The sequence below is a fragment of the Notolepis coatsorum genome (assembly GCF_963971535.1).
Source record: "Notolepis coatsorum genome assembly, chromosome: 8".
Lineage (NCBI taxonomy): Eukaryota > Metazoa > Chordata > Actinopteri > Aulopiformes > Paralepididae > Notolepis > Notolepis coatsorum.
The window spans coordinates 64,469,309-64,482,073 of record NC_140172.1 but is presented as its reverse complement, the minus strand read 5'-3'; the positions used below and the strand labels follow the sequence as shown (position 1 = coordinate 64,482,073).

Below are 12,765 nucleotides of genomic sequence, written 5' to 3'. Positions count from 1 at the left end.
ACTGCTATCACTGCTCTACTGCTGTCACTGCTCTACTGCTGTCACTGCTCTACTGCTATCACTGCTCTACTGCTATCACTGCTCTACTGCTGTCACTGCTCTACTGCTATCACTGCTCTACTGCTGTCACTGCTCTACTGCTGTCACTGCTCTACTGCTGTCACTGCTCTACTGCTATCACTGCTCTACTGCTATCACTGCTCTACTGCTGTCACTGCTCTACTGCTATCACTGCTCTACTGCTGTCACTGCTCTACTGCTATCACTGCTCTATTGCTATCACTGCTCTACTGCTGTCACTGCTCTACTGCTGTCACTGCTCTCACTGCTCTACTGCTGTCACTGCTCTACTGCTGTCACTGCTCTACTGCTGTCACTGCTCTACTGCTGTCACTGCTCTACTGCTGTCACTGCTCTACTGCTGTCACTGCTATCACTGCTCTACTGCTGTCACTGCTGTACTGTTTTTACATCTGTTTTTACACCTATTTTTATACACCTGCTTTTATCTAATCACGCTCCTATTTTAATTTTAATTTTAATATTGATGGGTATGATTTAATTGAATTTTATCATGTACTTATTTTAATTCATGATGCAGACATAACGTGTAACTACTGTATGGGAATGGTCAATGTCTGTATACTATGTGAGCTGCGAGATACCCTGAATTTCCCCAAGGGGATTAATAAAGTATCTATCTATCTATCTATCTATCTATCTATCTATCTATCTATCTATCTATCTATCTATCTATCTATCTATCTATCTATCTATCTATCTATCTATCTATCTATCTATCTATCTATCTATCTATCTACTGCTCTACTGCTATCACTGCTATCACTGCTCTACTGCTGTCACTGCTCTACTGCTATCACTGCTCTACTGCTGTCACTGCTCTACTGCTATCACTGCTCTACTGCTATCACTGCTCTACTGCTATCACTGCTCTACTGCTATCACTGCTCTACTGCTGTCACTGCTATCACTGCTCGACTGCTATCACTGCTCTACTGCTGTCACTGCTATCACTGCTCTACTGCTGTCACTGCTCTACTGCTGTCACTGCTATCACTGCTCTACTGCTGTCACTGCTCTACTGCTGTCACTGCTCTACTGCTGTCACTGCTATCACTGCTCTACTGCTGTCACTGCTCTACTGCTATCACTGCTCTACTGCTATCACTGCTGTCACTGCTCTACTGCTGTCACTGCTCTACTGCTATCACTGCTCTACTGCTATCACTGCTGTCACTGCTCTACTGCTGTCACTGCTCTACTGCTGTCACTGCTATCACTGCTCTACTGCTATCACTGCTATCACTGCTCTACTGCTGTCACTGCTCTACTGCTGTCACTGCTATCACTGCTCTACTGCTGTCACTGCTCTACTGCTGTCACTGCTCTAGTGCTATCACTGCTATCACTGCTCTACTGCTATCACTGCTATCACTGCTCTACTGCTATCACTGCTATCACTGCTCTACTGCTGTCACTGCTCTACTGCTGTCACTGCTCTACTGCTATCACTGCTCTACTGCTGTCACTGCTATCACTGCTCTACTGCTATCACTGCTCTACTGCTATCACTGCTCTACTGCTGTCACTGCTGTCACTGCTCTACTGCTGTCACTGCTCTACTGCTATCACTGCTCTACTGCTGTCACTGCTCTACTGCTGTCACTGCTATCACTGCTCTACTGCTATCACTGCTCTACTGCTATCACTGCTCTACTGCTGTCACTGCTGTCACTGCTCTACTGCTGTCACTGCTCTACTGCTGTCACTGCTGTCACTGCTCTACTGCTATCACTGCTCTACTGCTATCACTGCTCTACTGCTGTCACTGCTCTACTGCTATCACTGCTCTACTGCTATCACTGCTCTACTGCTGTCACTGCTATCACTGCTCTACTGCTATCACTGCTCTACTGCTGTCACTGCTCTACTGCTGTCACTGCTATCACTGCTCTACTGCTGTCACTGCTGTCACTGCTCTACTGCTGTCACTGCTCTACTGCTATCACTGCTCTACTGCTATCACTGCTATCACTGCTCTAGTGCTGTCACTGCTCTACTGCTGTCACTGCTCTACTGCTGTCACTGCTATCACTGCTCTACTGCTATCACTGCTATCACTGCTCTACTGCTATCACTGCTATCACTGCTCTACTGCTATCACTGCTATCACTGCTCTACTGCTATCACTGCTCTACTGCTATCACTGCTCTACTGCTGTCACTGCTCTACTGCTGTCACTGCTGTCACTGCTCTACTGCTGTCACTGCTCTACTGCTGTCACTGCTGTCACTGCTCTACTGCTGTCACTGCTCTACTGCTGTCACTGCTGTCACTGCTCTACTGCTGTCACTGCTCTACTGCTGTCACTGCTGTCACTGCTCTACTGCTGTCACTGCTCTACTGCTGTCACTGCTCTACTGCTGTCACTGCTCTACTGCTGTCACTGCTCTACTGCTGTCACTGCTGTCACTGCTCTACTGCTGTCACTGCTCTACTGCTGTCACTGCTCTACTGCTGTCACTGCTCTACTGCTGTCACTGCTCTACTGCTGTCACTGCTATCACTGCTCTACTGCTGTCACTGCTCTACTGCTGTCACTGCTCTACTGCTGTCACTGCTATCACTGCTCTACTGCTGTCACTGCTATCACTGCTCTACTGCTATCACTGCTCTAGTGCTATCACTGCTATCACTGCTCTACTGCTATCACTGCTATCACTGCTCTACTGCTGTCACTGCTCTACTGCTGTCACTGCTCTACTGCTGTCACTGCTCTACTGCTATCACTGCTCTACTGCTATCACTGCTCTACTGCTGTCACTGCTCTACTGCTGTCACTGCTCTACTGCTATCACTGCTCTACTGCTATCACTGCTCTACTGCTGTCACTGCTCTACTGCTGTCACTGCTCTACTGCTGTCACTGCTCTACTGCTATCACTGCTCTACTGCTATCACTGCTATCACTGCTCTACTGCTATCACTGCTATCACTGCTCTACTGCTGTCACTGCTCTACTGCTGTCACTGCTATCACTGCTCTACTGCTATCACTGCTCTACTGCTATCACTGCTCTACTGCTGTCACTGCTCTACTGCTGTCACTGCTCTACTGCTATCACTGCTCTACTGCTATCACTGCTCTACTGCTATCACTGCTCTACTGCTGTCACTGCTCTACTGCTGTCACTGCTCTACTGCTATCACTGCTCTACTGCTATCACTGCTCTACTGCTATCACTGCTCTACTGCTGTCACTGCTCTACTGCTGTCACTGCTATCACTGCTCTACTGCTATCACTGCTCTACTGCTATCACTGCTCTACTGCTATCACTGCTCTACTGCTGTCACTGCTCTACTGCTGTCACTGCTCTACTGCTGTCACTGCTCTACTGCTATCACTGCTCTACTGCTGTCACTGCTATCACTGCTCTACTGCTATCACTGCTCTAGTGCTATCACTGCTATCACTGCTCTACTGCTATCACTGCTATCACTGCTCTACTGCTGTCACTGCTCTACTGCTGTCACTGCTCTACTGCTGTCACTGCTCTACTGCTATCACTGCTCTACTGCTATCACTGCTCTACTGCTGTCACTGCTCTACTGCTGTCACTGCTCTATTGCTATCACTGCTCTACTGCTATCACTGCTCTACTGCTGTCACTGCTCTACTGCTGTCACTGCTCTACTGCTGTCACTGCTCTACTGCTATCACTGCTCTACTGCTATCACTGCTATCACTGCTCTACTGCTATCACTGCTATCACTGCTCTACTGCTGTCACTGCTCTACTGCTGTCACTGCTATCACTGCTCTACTGCTATCACTGCTCTACTGCTATCACTGCTCTACTGCTGTCACTGCTCTACTGCTGTCACTGCTATCACTGCTCTACTGCTATCACTGCTCTACTGCTATCACTGCTCTACTGCTATCACTGCTCTACTGCTGTCACTGCTCTACTGCTGTCACTGCTCTACTGCTGTCACTGCTCTACTGCTGTCACTGCTCTACTGCTGTCACTGCTATCACTGCTCTTCTACTGCTATCACTGCTCTACTGCTGTCACTGCTCTACTGCTGTCACTGCTCTACTGCTGTCACTGATCTACTGCTATCACTGATCTACTGCTATCACTGCTCTACTGCTATCACTGCTCTACTGCTATCACTGATCTACTGCTGTCACTGCTCTACTGCTGTCACTGATCTACTGCTGTCACTGCTCTACTGCTGTCACTGCTCTACTGCTGTCACTGATCTACTGCTATCACTGATCTACTGCTGTCACTGATATACTGCTATCACTGCTCTACTGCTATCACTGCTATCACTGCTCTACTGCTATCACTGCTCTACTGCTATCACTGCTCTACTGCTATCACTGTTATCACTGCTATCACTGCTCTACTGTTATCACTGTTCTACTGCTCTACTGCTATCAGATGATCTATTGCTATCACTGCTCTACTGCTGTCACTGCTATCACTGCTCTACTGCTCTACTACTGCTATCACTGCTCTACTGCTATCACTGCTCTACTGCTATCACTGCCCTTCTGCTATCACTGCTCTACTGCTATCACTGATCTACTGCTATCACTGCTCTACTGCTCTACTGCTATCACTGATCTACTGCTATCACTGATCTACTGCTGTCACTGATATACTGCTATCACTGATCTACTGCTGTCACTGATCTACTGCTGTCACTGCTATCACTGCTATCACTGATCTACTGCTATCACTGATCTACTGCTGTCACTGATCTACTGCTATCACTGCTCTGTATTGGAGGGGAATTGTTTTGGAAACTTCAATAACAGCTTCCTTTCTAGCCAACAGAAGGTAAAAGGAATGGTTTGGGTCAACAGGTCGTTTGAGACCTGTGACCTTTGTGCTGCATTACGACTAATAAATCTTCTTCAAACCATTTGAGGAATGGCGAGCTGCAGTGGCTGCTGCTGTAGTCCTCATCCACTGCACTACTTCTACTGTACCACCGTACTGTACATCTCGCTGACCTTCAATGGAGTGTTTTTGGCCTCAGGGAACTCTCTCTCATCCAGGCGTTCCCAGCGTTGAAGGAACTGTTGGACGATGGGGCTCTCTGGGTTGATGATGTGGAACCCTGTTAGGTTGGCTCCACCGGAGAACACCTGGTCCAGACTGATGTTAGAGAAGCCCTGAGAGGAGAGATCACTGGCTCAGTACATACTGGAATACAGCTGCTACTACTGTACTACAATAGCTTGTAATACTGCATGTGTCGTGTCATGTCATGTTGTGTCATGTCATGTTGTGTCATGTCATGTCGTGTCGAGTCACATCATGTCGTGTGACTCGTGTCATGATGTGTCATGTTGTGTCGAGTCACGCCATGTAGTGTCATGTTGTGTCGAGTCATGTAGTGTCATGTTGTGTCAAGTCATGTTGTGTCGAGTCACGCCATGTAGTGTCATGTTGTGTCGAGTCATGTAGTGTCATGTTGTGTCGAGTCATGTAGTGTCATGTTGTGTCGAGTCACGTCATGTCGTGTCATGTTGTGTCGAGTCATGTAGTGTCATGTTGTGTCGAGTCATGTAGTGTCATGTTGTGTCGAGTCATGTAGTGTCATGTTGTGTCGAGTCACGCCATGTAGTGTCATGTTGTGTCGAGTCATGTAGTGTCATGTTGTGTCGAGTCACGCCATGTAGTGTCATGTTGTGTCGAGTCATGTAGTGTCATGTTGTGTCGAGTCACGCCATGTAGTGTCATGTTGTGTCGAGTCATGTAGTGTCATGTTGTGTCGAGTCACGCCATGTAGTGTCATGTTGTGTCGAGACATGTAGTGTCATGTTGTGTCGAGTCACGCCATGTAGTGTCATGTTGTGTCGAGACATGTAGTGTCATGTTGTGTCGAGTCACGCCATGTAGTGTCATGTTGTGTCGAGACATGTAGTGTCATGTTGTGTCGAGTCACGTCATGTAGTGTCATGTTGTGTCGAGTCACGCCATGTAGTGTCATGTTGTGTCGAGTCATGTAGTGTCATGTTGTGTCGAGTCACGTCATGTAGTGTCATGTTGTGTCGAGTCACGTCATGTAGTGTCATGTTGTGTCGAGTCACGTCATGTCGTGTCATGTTGTGTCGAGTCACGCCATGTAGTGTCATGTTGTGTCGAGTCACGTCATGTAGTGTCATGTTGTGTCGAGTCACGTCATGTCGTGTCATGTTGTGTCGAGTCACGCCATGTAGTGTCATGTTGTGTCGAGTCACGTCATGTCGTGTCATGTTGTGTCGAGTCACGTCATGTCGTGTCATGTTGTGTCATTGGTCAAGTCACGTCAAGTTGTGTCATGGCATGTTGTGTCGAGTCACGTCATGTTGTGTCAGGACATCTTACCAAGTTGGCCAGGATGTAGTGGTATCCCCTGCTGTTCTTTCCGATGGCCACCACCTGCAGGGAGAGGAGAGGGAGAAAGACTTCAGTCAGGTATGAACAGAGGACAGCCTGCCTCACCAAAGACCATCCTTAATTTGTCTCTCTGCAAAATACGACACAGCCACATCACTTCACAATGCCCTCAACCACCTGGAGGGAACAAATTCCTATGTGAGGACGCTGTTCATTGACTATAGTTCAGCATTCAACACCACCATAGTCCCTGCCAGACTCGACACCAAGCTCAGGAATCTGGGACTCAACATCAACCTACAGTATGCAGTTGGATCCTGAAATTTTGTCAGACCGTTATCAGGTGGTGAGTATGGGCCCCAACACCTCTGCCCCTCAACACAGGAGCCCCCCAGGGCTGTGTCCTGAACCCTCTCCTCTACTCCGTGTACACCCAGGGCTGTGTCCTAACCTCGTTCCCAGTTTTATCTCCTCCGTGAGATAAAGACTGGTAAAGCACTACGGCCGAAAGTGTGCCTGGAAGCTGCCTCCGAACGGACCAATCACGACGATGGTTCATAAAAATGAATTCCCCCCAGAAACAACCTCGTTTTCGCCGCCTCGTCCAGCCTCACGATACATACAGATTTAGGAGACTGTCCCTTTAGACACACTCGTTGAAAGTGAACGTTAATTAACTTGACAAGCGAGAACGTCCCGGTCATGTAGAAAATTCTTCAGGCAAAGCCGTTGCAGTGGCTTAAACAAGGAAATATTGTGCACTTCACACGTTTCTATAATTGTTTTGTTGAAAATGTCTGCTGATAACTCCATTTTCTTGTTTTCGAGATTTACGAGCGTCTGCTTCATTCTTTGTTTCGCTGGGGACTATAAACAGTTCTGGGCTGACCGGAACCGGAAAGCCTGTAGCCGGTACTTCCTGTACTTCCGTTTGCACACTTTAGGAGGCATAGCTTTACCAGCCTAGCTGTGTCCTGACTCAAGCCCTCTCCTCTATTCCCTGTACACCCAGGGCTGTGTCCTGAGCCCTCACCTCTACTCCCTGTACACCCAGGGCTGTGTCCTGAGCCCTCTCCTCTACTCCCTGTACACCCAGGGCTGTGTCCTGAGCGCTCACCTCTACTCCCTGTACACCCAGGGCTGTGTCCTGAGCGCTCACCTCTACTCCCTGTACACCCAGGGCTGTGTCCTGAGCCCTCTCCTCTACTCCCTGTACACCCAGGGCTGTGTCCTGAGCCCTCTCCTATACTCCCTGTACACCCAGGGCTGTGTCCTGAGCCCTCTCCTCTACTCCCTGTACACCCAGGGCTGTGTCCTGAGCCCTCACCTCTACTCCCTGTACACCCAGGGCTGTGTCCTGAGCCCTCTCCTCTACTCCCTGTACACCCAGGGCTGTGTCCTGAGCCCTCTCCTATACTCCCTGTACACCCAGGGCTGTGTCCTGAGCCCTCTCCTCTACTCCCTGTACACTCAGGGCTGTGTCCTGAGCCCTCTCCTCTACTCCCTGTACACCCAGGGCTGTGTCCTGAGCCCTCTCCTCTACTCCCTGTACACCCAGGGCTACACGACTGTGTAGCCACACACAGCTCCAACATGGTGATTACGTTCACCATGACAACACAACAGTGATAGGCCTAATCACCAACAACGACGAAATGGCCTGCAGAAGTGAAGTTGACTACCTGACACTGTGGTGCCAGATAAACAACCTCACGTTCACCTCAGGCGACTGAAGACATTTGGCATGGGGCCCCAGATCCTACGGGCTTCTACAGAGGGATGACAGAGAGCATCCTGACTGGATACATCTCCGCCTGGTATGGGAACTGCTCTGCCCTTACATAGGGTCGTACGAACAGCCCAGAGCATCAGTGGATGTGAGCTTCCCTCCATCCAGGACATATACAACAGACAGTGTGTCAGTAAAGCCTGCACGATTATCAAAGACCCCACCCATCCCAACCGTGGACTGTTTCAGCTGATGCCATCTGGTAAACAATACTGTCAGGACCTGGACCAGCAGGCTCAGGGACAGTTTTCCCCCCTGGCAGTAAGGCTCATGAACAAATTACCTGCTGCCTGTCTACCCACTACTCACTGTACTAAGTTATGACACTTTGACTATTGTATTACAATTCACTACTACTACCGTGTTTCTGGTGCCACTTGCACACCTGTACTGTGATTATTATACTGTGACTATTATATTATATCTTGGTGCTACCTACTTATCATTGTCTCAGCTGCTACTTTGCACTCACTACATCGGGACTGTGATTGTTATATTATAATTTAGTGCTATTTTTATTGTTGTTTCTACTGCTGCTTTGCATATGTAGTATCCTCAAGAATATGTGCATAATCTTGTGTAATTTTTGCAATTGTACCTATCTAATTTACATGATTAGAATTAGAGTTGTTCCGATACCGATACCAGTATCGGAAATGCCTCCGATACTGCCTAAAATGCTGGTATCGGTATCGGCGAGTACCCTCTAATTCTGCGCTCCGATACCATATGACGTCATTTATAAACAACACGTATCCTCCTACTGAGAGTGAGCATTATAAAACAAACGTGTTTTTAATCGACCGTGAATTAAAGTGTCAATGCTGTTTGTCATTTTAACAGCAGATACTTTCTTAAATGCCATCGTCCCGACAGAGCGGTGTGACGGGGAGCTCTGATGTGTTTGCTTGCTGGTGTTATTAGCATTAGCTGAAGCGCTAGCTGAAAAGCTAGTTTTAGCTTAACGTTACCTTGGCTAAAGTTGGGACTATTCATAATCCAGCAATAATGGCTGCAGACCTGCAAGCAAAGTACAGCAAGTTGGCAAAGGAGTATTCCAAGGTAAATCACTTTTTCACCAGTAACGTTATATTGTCGTTTCCATCTAACCTAGCTCGTGTTAACTGCTAGCTCATGCTAACGTGGCTAACTGATCAACCTCTCCCACACATGCATGCAATTAATGACATAATGCGGACAGCCATGATACCGGTGACAATGTTTAGCTTTTAGTGCCAAATGATAAGAGTCTGAGGCGGAGTCTCAAAAGAGAATGTTGAATATTTATTGTGCATTAAAAATCACAACAGAGCCTCTGCTACTACAGAAGCTAACCTAAACGGAGCCGACTGGATAGGAAGTGCAACAACGTGTAACCTCCGTGCGGAATCAATGTCACAACAACCTTTCCGTGGGTGAACTCATTAAGCATAGTTGTATAATACTAATCTATACAATCACCTGTTGTTGAATAAATACCATTACTTTATAGTTATTACAAAAAACAGTATATATAAAACGGTAGCTGTAAATTTTTTTAAAATAATTTATTTTTGTAATTTATATAATAAATTTTTTTATTTTTTTTAATGTATGCACTGGTATCGGATCAGTATCGGTATCGGCCGATACCCAAAGCTTAGGTATCGGAATCGGATCGGGAAGGAAAAAATGGTATCGGAACATCTCTAATTAGAATAATTATGGTGAGAGGCGCTAGAGAGCAACGCATGGAGTAGTCGCACTTGGTTGGAGCTCCTCCAAACACTCAATAAATGACTAAAAAAGCTCTATAATCTCGGGGAAAAAAACACAGCCAACTACCCTTTTCCAACTATTGTAATGTCTAGAGCAAAGAGGGCCAACGAGAGGGCTGGGAAATTTGCTGCAATGGCAGAGGAAAGGGATATGCCGGGGGAAGACAACTTGGACAACAGGTGTGTAGAAATCACCGCCACCACCACAAATGTTGCGCCTGACACCGGCGAGGACAACCCGTCACTTTCAAACATTCTATCGGCTATTAACAAGATGAACAGCGGCATGAACAAACGTTTCGCCAAACTGGAGATATCTCTGACATCTGTCCAAACCTTATTACACCAAAATGTAGCTTGAGTTACTGAAGCAGAAAAAGGAATCGCCGACCACGAAATTTGGATCTGCAATATTGAACAAAAATATGACAGCCTGATCGCTGAAAACAAGAACTTAAAATCAAAGTTGGATGACCTAGAAGGACGCTCCAGAAGACAAAACATAAAGATCACCGGCCTTCCCGAAAACACAGAGAAAGGCCACCCAACTCAGTTTGTAGCTGATTTTCTACCCAAACTACTCGGTGCCGATAACTTTCCCAGAGGTGTCAAAGTGGACCGAGCACATCGAATTGGACAGTTTTCAAACACTCGGCCATGCACCATGATAGCCAGAATACATCATGACACCGACAAAATGGAGATAATGAGACTATCCCGCAACATGTCCCCCCTGGGCTACAACGGCACACGGATCGGAATATATCCAGATTTCACCGCTGAAGTCACAAGCCAACGCCGAGAATTCGATGCCGTAAGAAAGAAATTCCGAGATGCGAAAATCAAACACGGCCTTCTATTCCCAGCACGCCTGATCATCACGCATGGAACAATAAAGACTACGTTTGAATCCCCACAGGAGGCATAGCAGTATATCGATGGGATAGCTACTACTCTGTCTACCTAACCATCATCACGGCTTATCCCTTCTTTTTCCCAATTTTTTTATATATACTACCAGCGGGGGGGAAATAGTAATCTCTTTTAAATTATTATTATTATTATTATTATTATTATTATTATTATTATTATTATTATTATTATTATTATTATTATTATTATATTGTGGTGACCTATATTAAGAGACATTCACCGAGGTGGGCTTGTGCCTTTAAGAGTGTGGGTTTTACTGTTTAGGGGACAGGTTAAATACCACTTCCGGTTCCGGGTTAACTTTGTTGTTATTTGTAAATGCTATGTGAGTGAGAAGTAAAGTACCTCAACTCGAACCACGTCTCTGGCTCGCTACTTTCTTATCGCCACATTGGTGACCCTGTGAAGAACATTTGTAACGTTAACAGCATTTAGCGTTATGTCTGAAAACAACGGCGTCGCGCAACCGCAAGCACCCGCACCGAATGCTAACGACGCTAACATGCTACAAGCGAACATTTACGCTGCGACCGTCAAGTTGCCTGACTTTTGGCAGCATAATCCCCGGCCGTGGTTTCAACACGTCGAAGCCCAATTCCAGCTGAGAGGAATAACACAAGATCTAACTAAGTACTTCCATGTTGTGGCGGCGTTGGATGCTTCAACGACGGCACGGGCGATGATGCTGTTGGAGGATCCGCCGGCAACTGACAAGTACAATGCGCTAAAGACATTCCTTCTGAAGCTGTATGAGCTGTCAGAACTGGAGAAAGCGGACCGCCTGCTGTCCCTCAACGGCCTCGGCGATGGCAAACCGATCCCTCTTTTCTATTTACTCACATTTTATTGCGACAGCTTCCAGTGCCTGTGCGCACAGCACTGGCGAGTTCCCTCCTCTCCTCCACCAAGGACTATCGCGGCCTGGCTGCAGAAGCAGACAGGGTTTTCCTGGCCAACAGGCAGCAGCAGTTTGTCCATGCGCTGCTGCCCCACCAGGGCACCTCTGCCCCACCACTGGAGGCCTATACAGACACCGCGGCTGCGGTGACAGCCCGACGCCAACCCGACGATGGGCTCTGCTATTACCATGCCAGGTTTGGGGACAGGGCCAAGCAGTGTCGCAAGCCATGCAGTTTCAAGGGGCAGGGAAACGCCAGGGCCGGCGCTCATTAGTGGCTGTGGGTGCCGGCCATGACTGCAAGCTATTGTTTATCACCGACTCCTTGTCTGGCCGGCGGCTGCTGGTGGACTCGGGCGCGCAACGCAGCATCCTGCCGGCACAGGGCGTGGACACCATGGACGGCAGACACGGGCCCCAGATGGACGCAGCGAACGGTACGCCCATACGTACTTACGGCACCAGGTATGTGGAGGTGTGTTTTGGGGGGCGCCGTTTCGGCTGGGGTTTTGTGATGGCTGCGGTGTCCACGCCGCTCCTGGGAGCAGACTTCCTCTGTGCTTTCAGCTTGCTGGTAGATGTTAAAAACTGTCGCTTGATCGATGCCCTCTCTTTTTCCTCTTACCCCTGCACGCTTGGGGCGGTGGGGGGGGGGGGGGGCGGAGCTCTCTGCCTGTTGAACACACTTGCCACCGGGGACCCGTATGAACGCCTGCTCGCCGGGTTCCCTGACCTCACCACACCCACGTTCTCATCTAATAATAATAATAATTCATTTAATTTATATAGCGCTTCTCAATAACCTGAAGTCGCTGACAGTAGTCGGGAGCAGGGGTACAAACAAAGAAACGAAAGCAAAGAAACAAAAACAAAACAACAAAGAAACAAAAACAAAAGGAACATGAGACCATGGGGGAAACGGGGGAGACAGCCTGATGGCACAAAAAACGACTGGAGACATATCAATC

General features: G+C 47.8%; 1 protein-coding gene across 2 annotated transcripts in view; it reads right to left on the bottom strand.

Annotated features, from left to right (window-relative positions):
• gria3a (glutamate receptor, ionotropic, AMPA 3a) overlaps window positions 1-12,765 on the bottom strand; it is a gene marked incomplete at both ends in the record, with an annotated part of 399,585 nt that overhangs the window by 52,343 nt on the left and 334,477 nt on the right. For both annotated transcript variants that reach the window (XM_084320884.1, XM_084320883.1), the window contains 2 exons: window positions 5,049-5,210; window positions 6,409-6,462. In XM_084320884.1, the coding sequence (XP_084177010.1) occupies window positions 5,049-5,210; window positions 6,409-6,462 (216 nt within the window). The remainder of the gene's footprint in view (window positions 1-5,048; window positions 5,211-6,408; window positions 6,463-12,765) is intronic.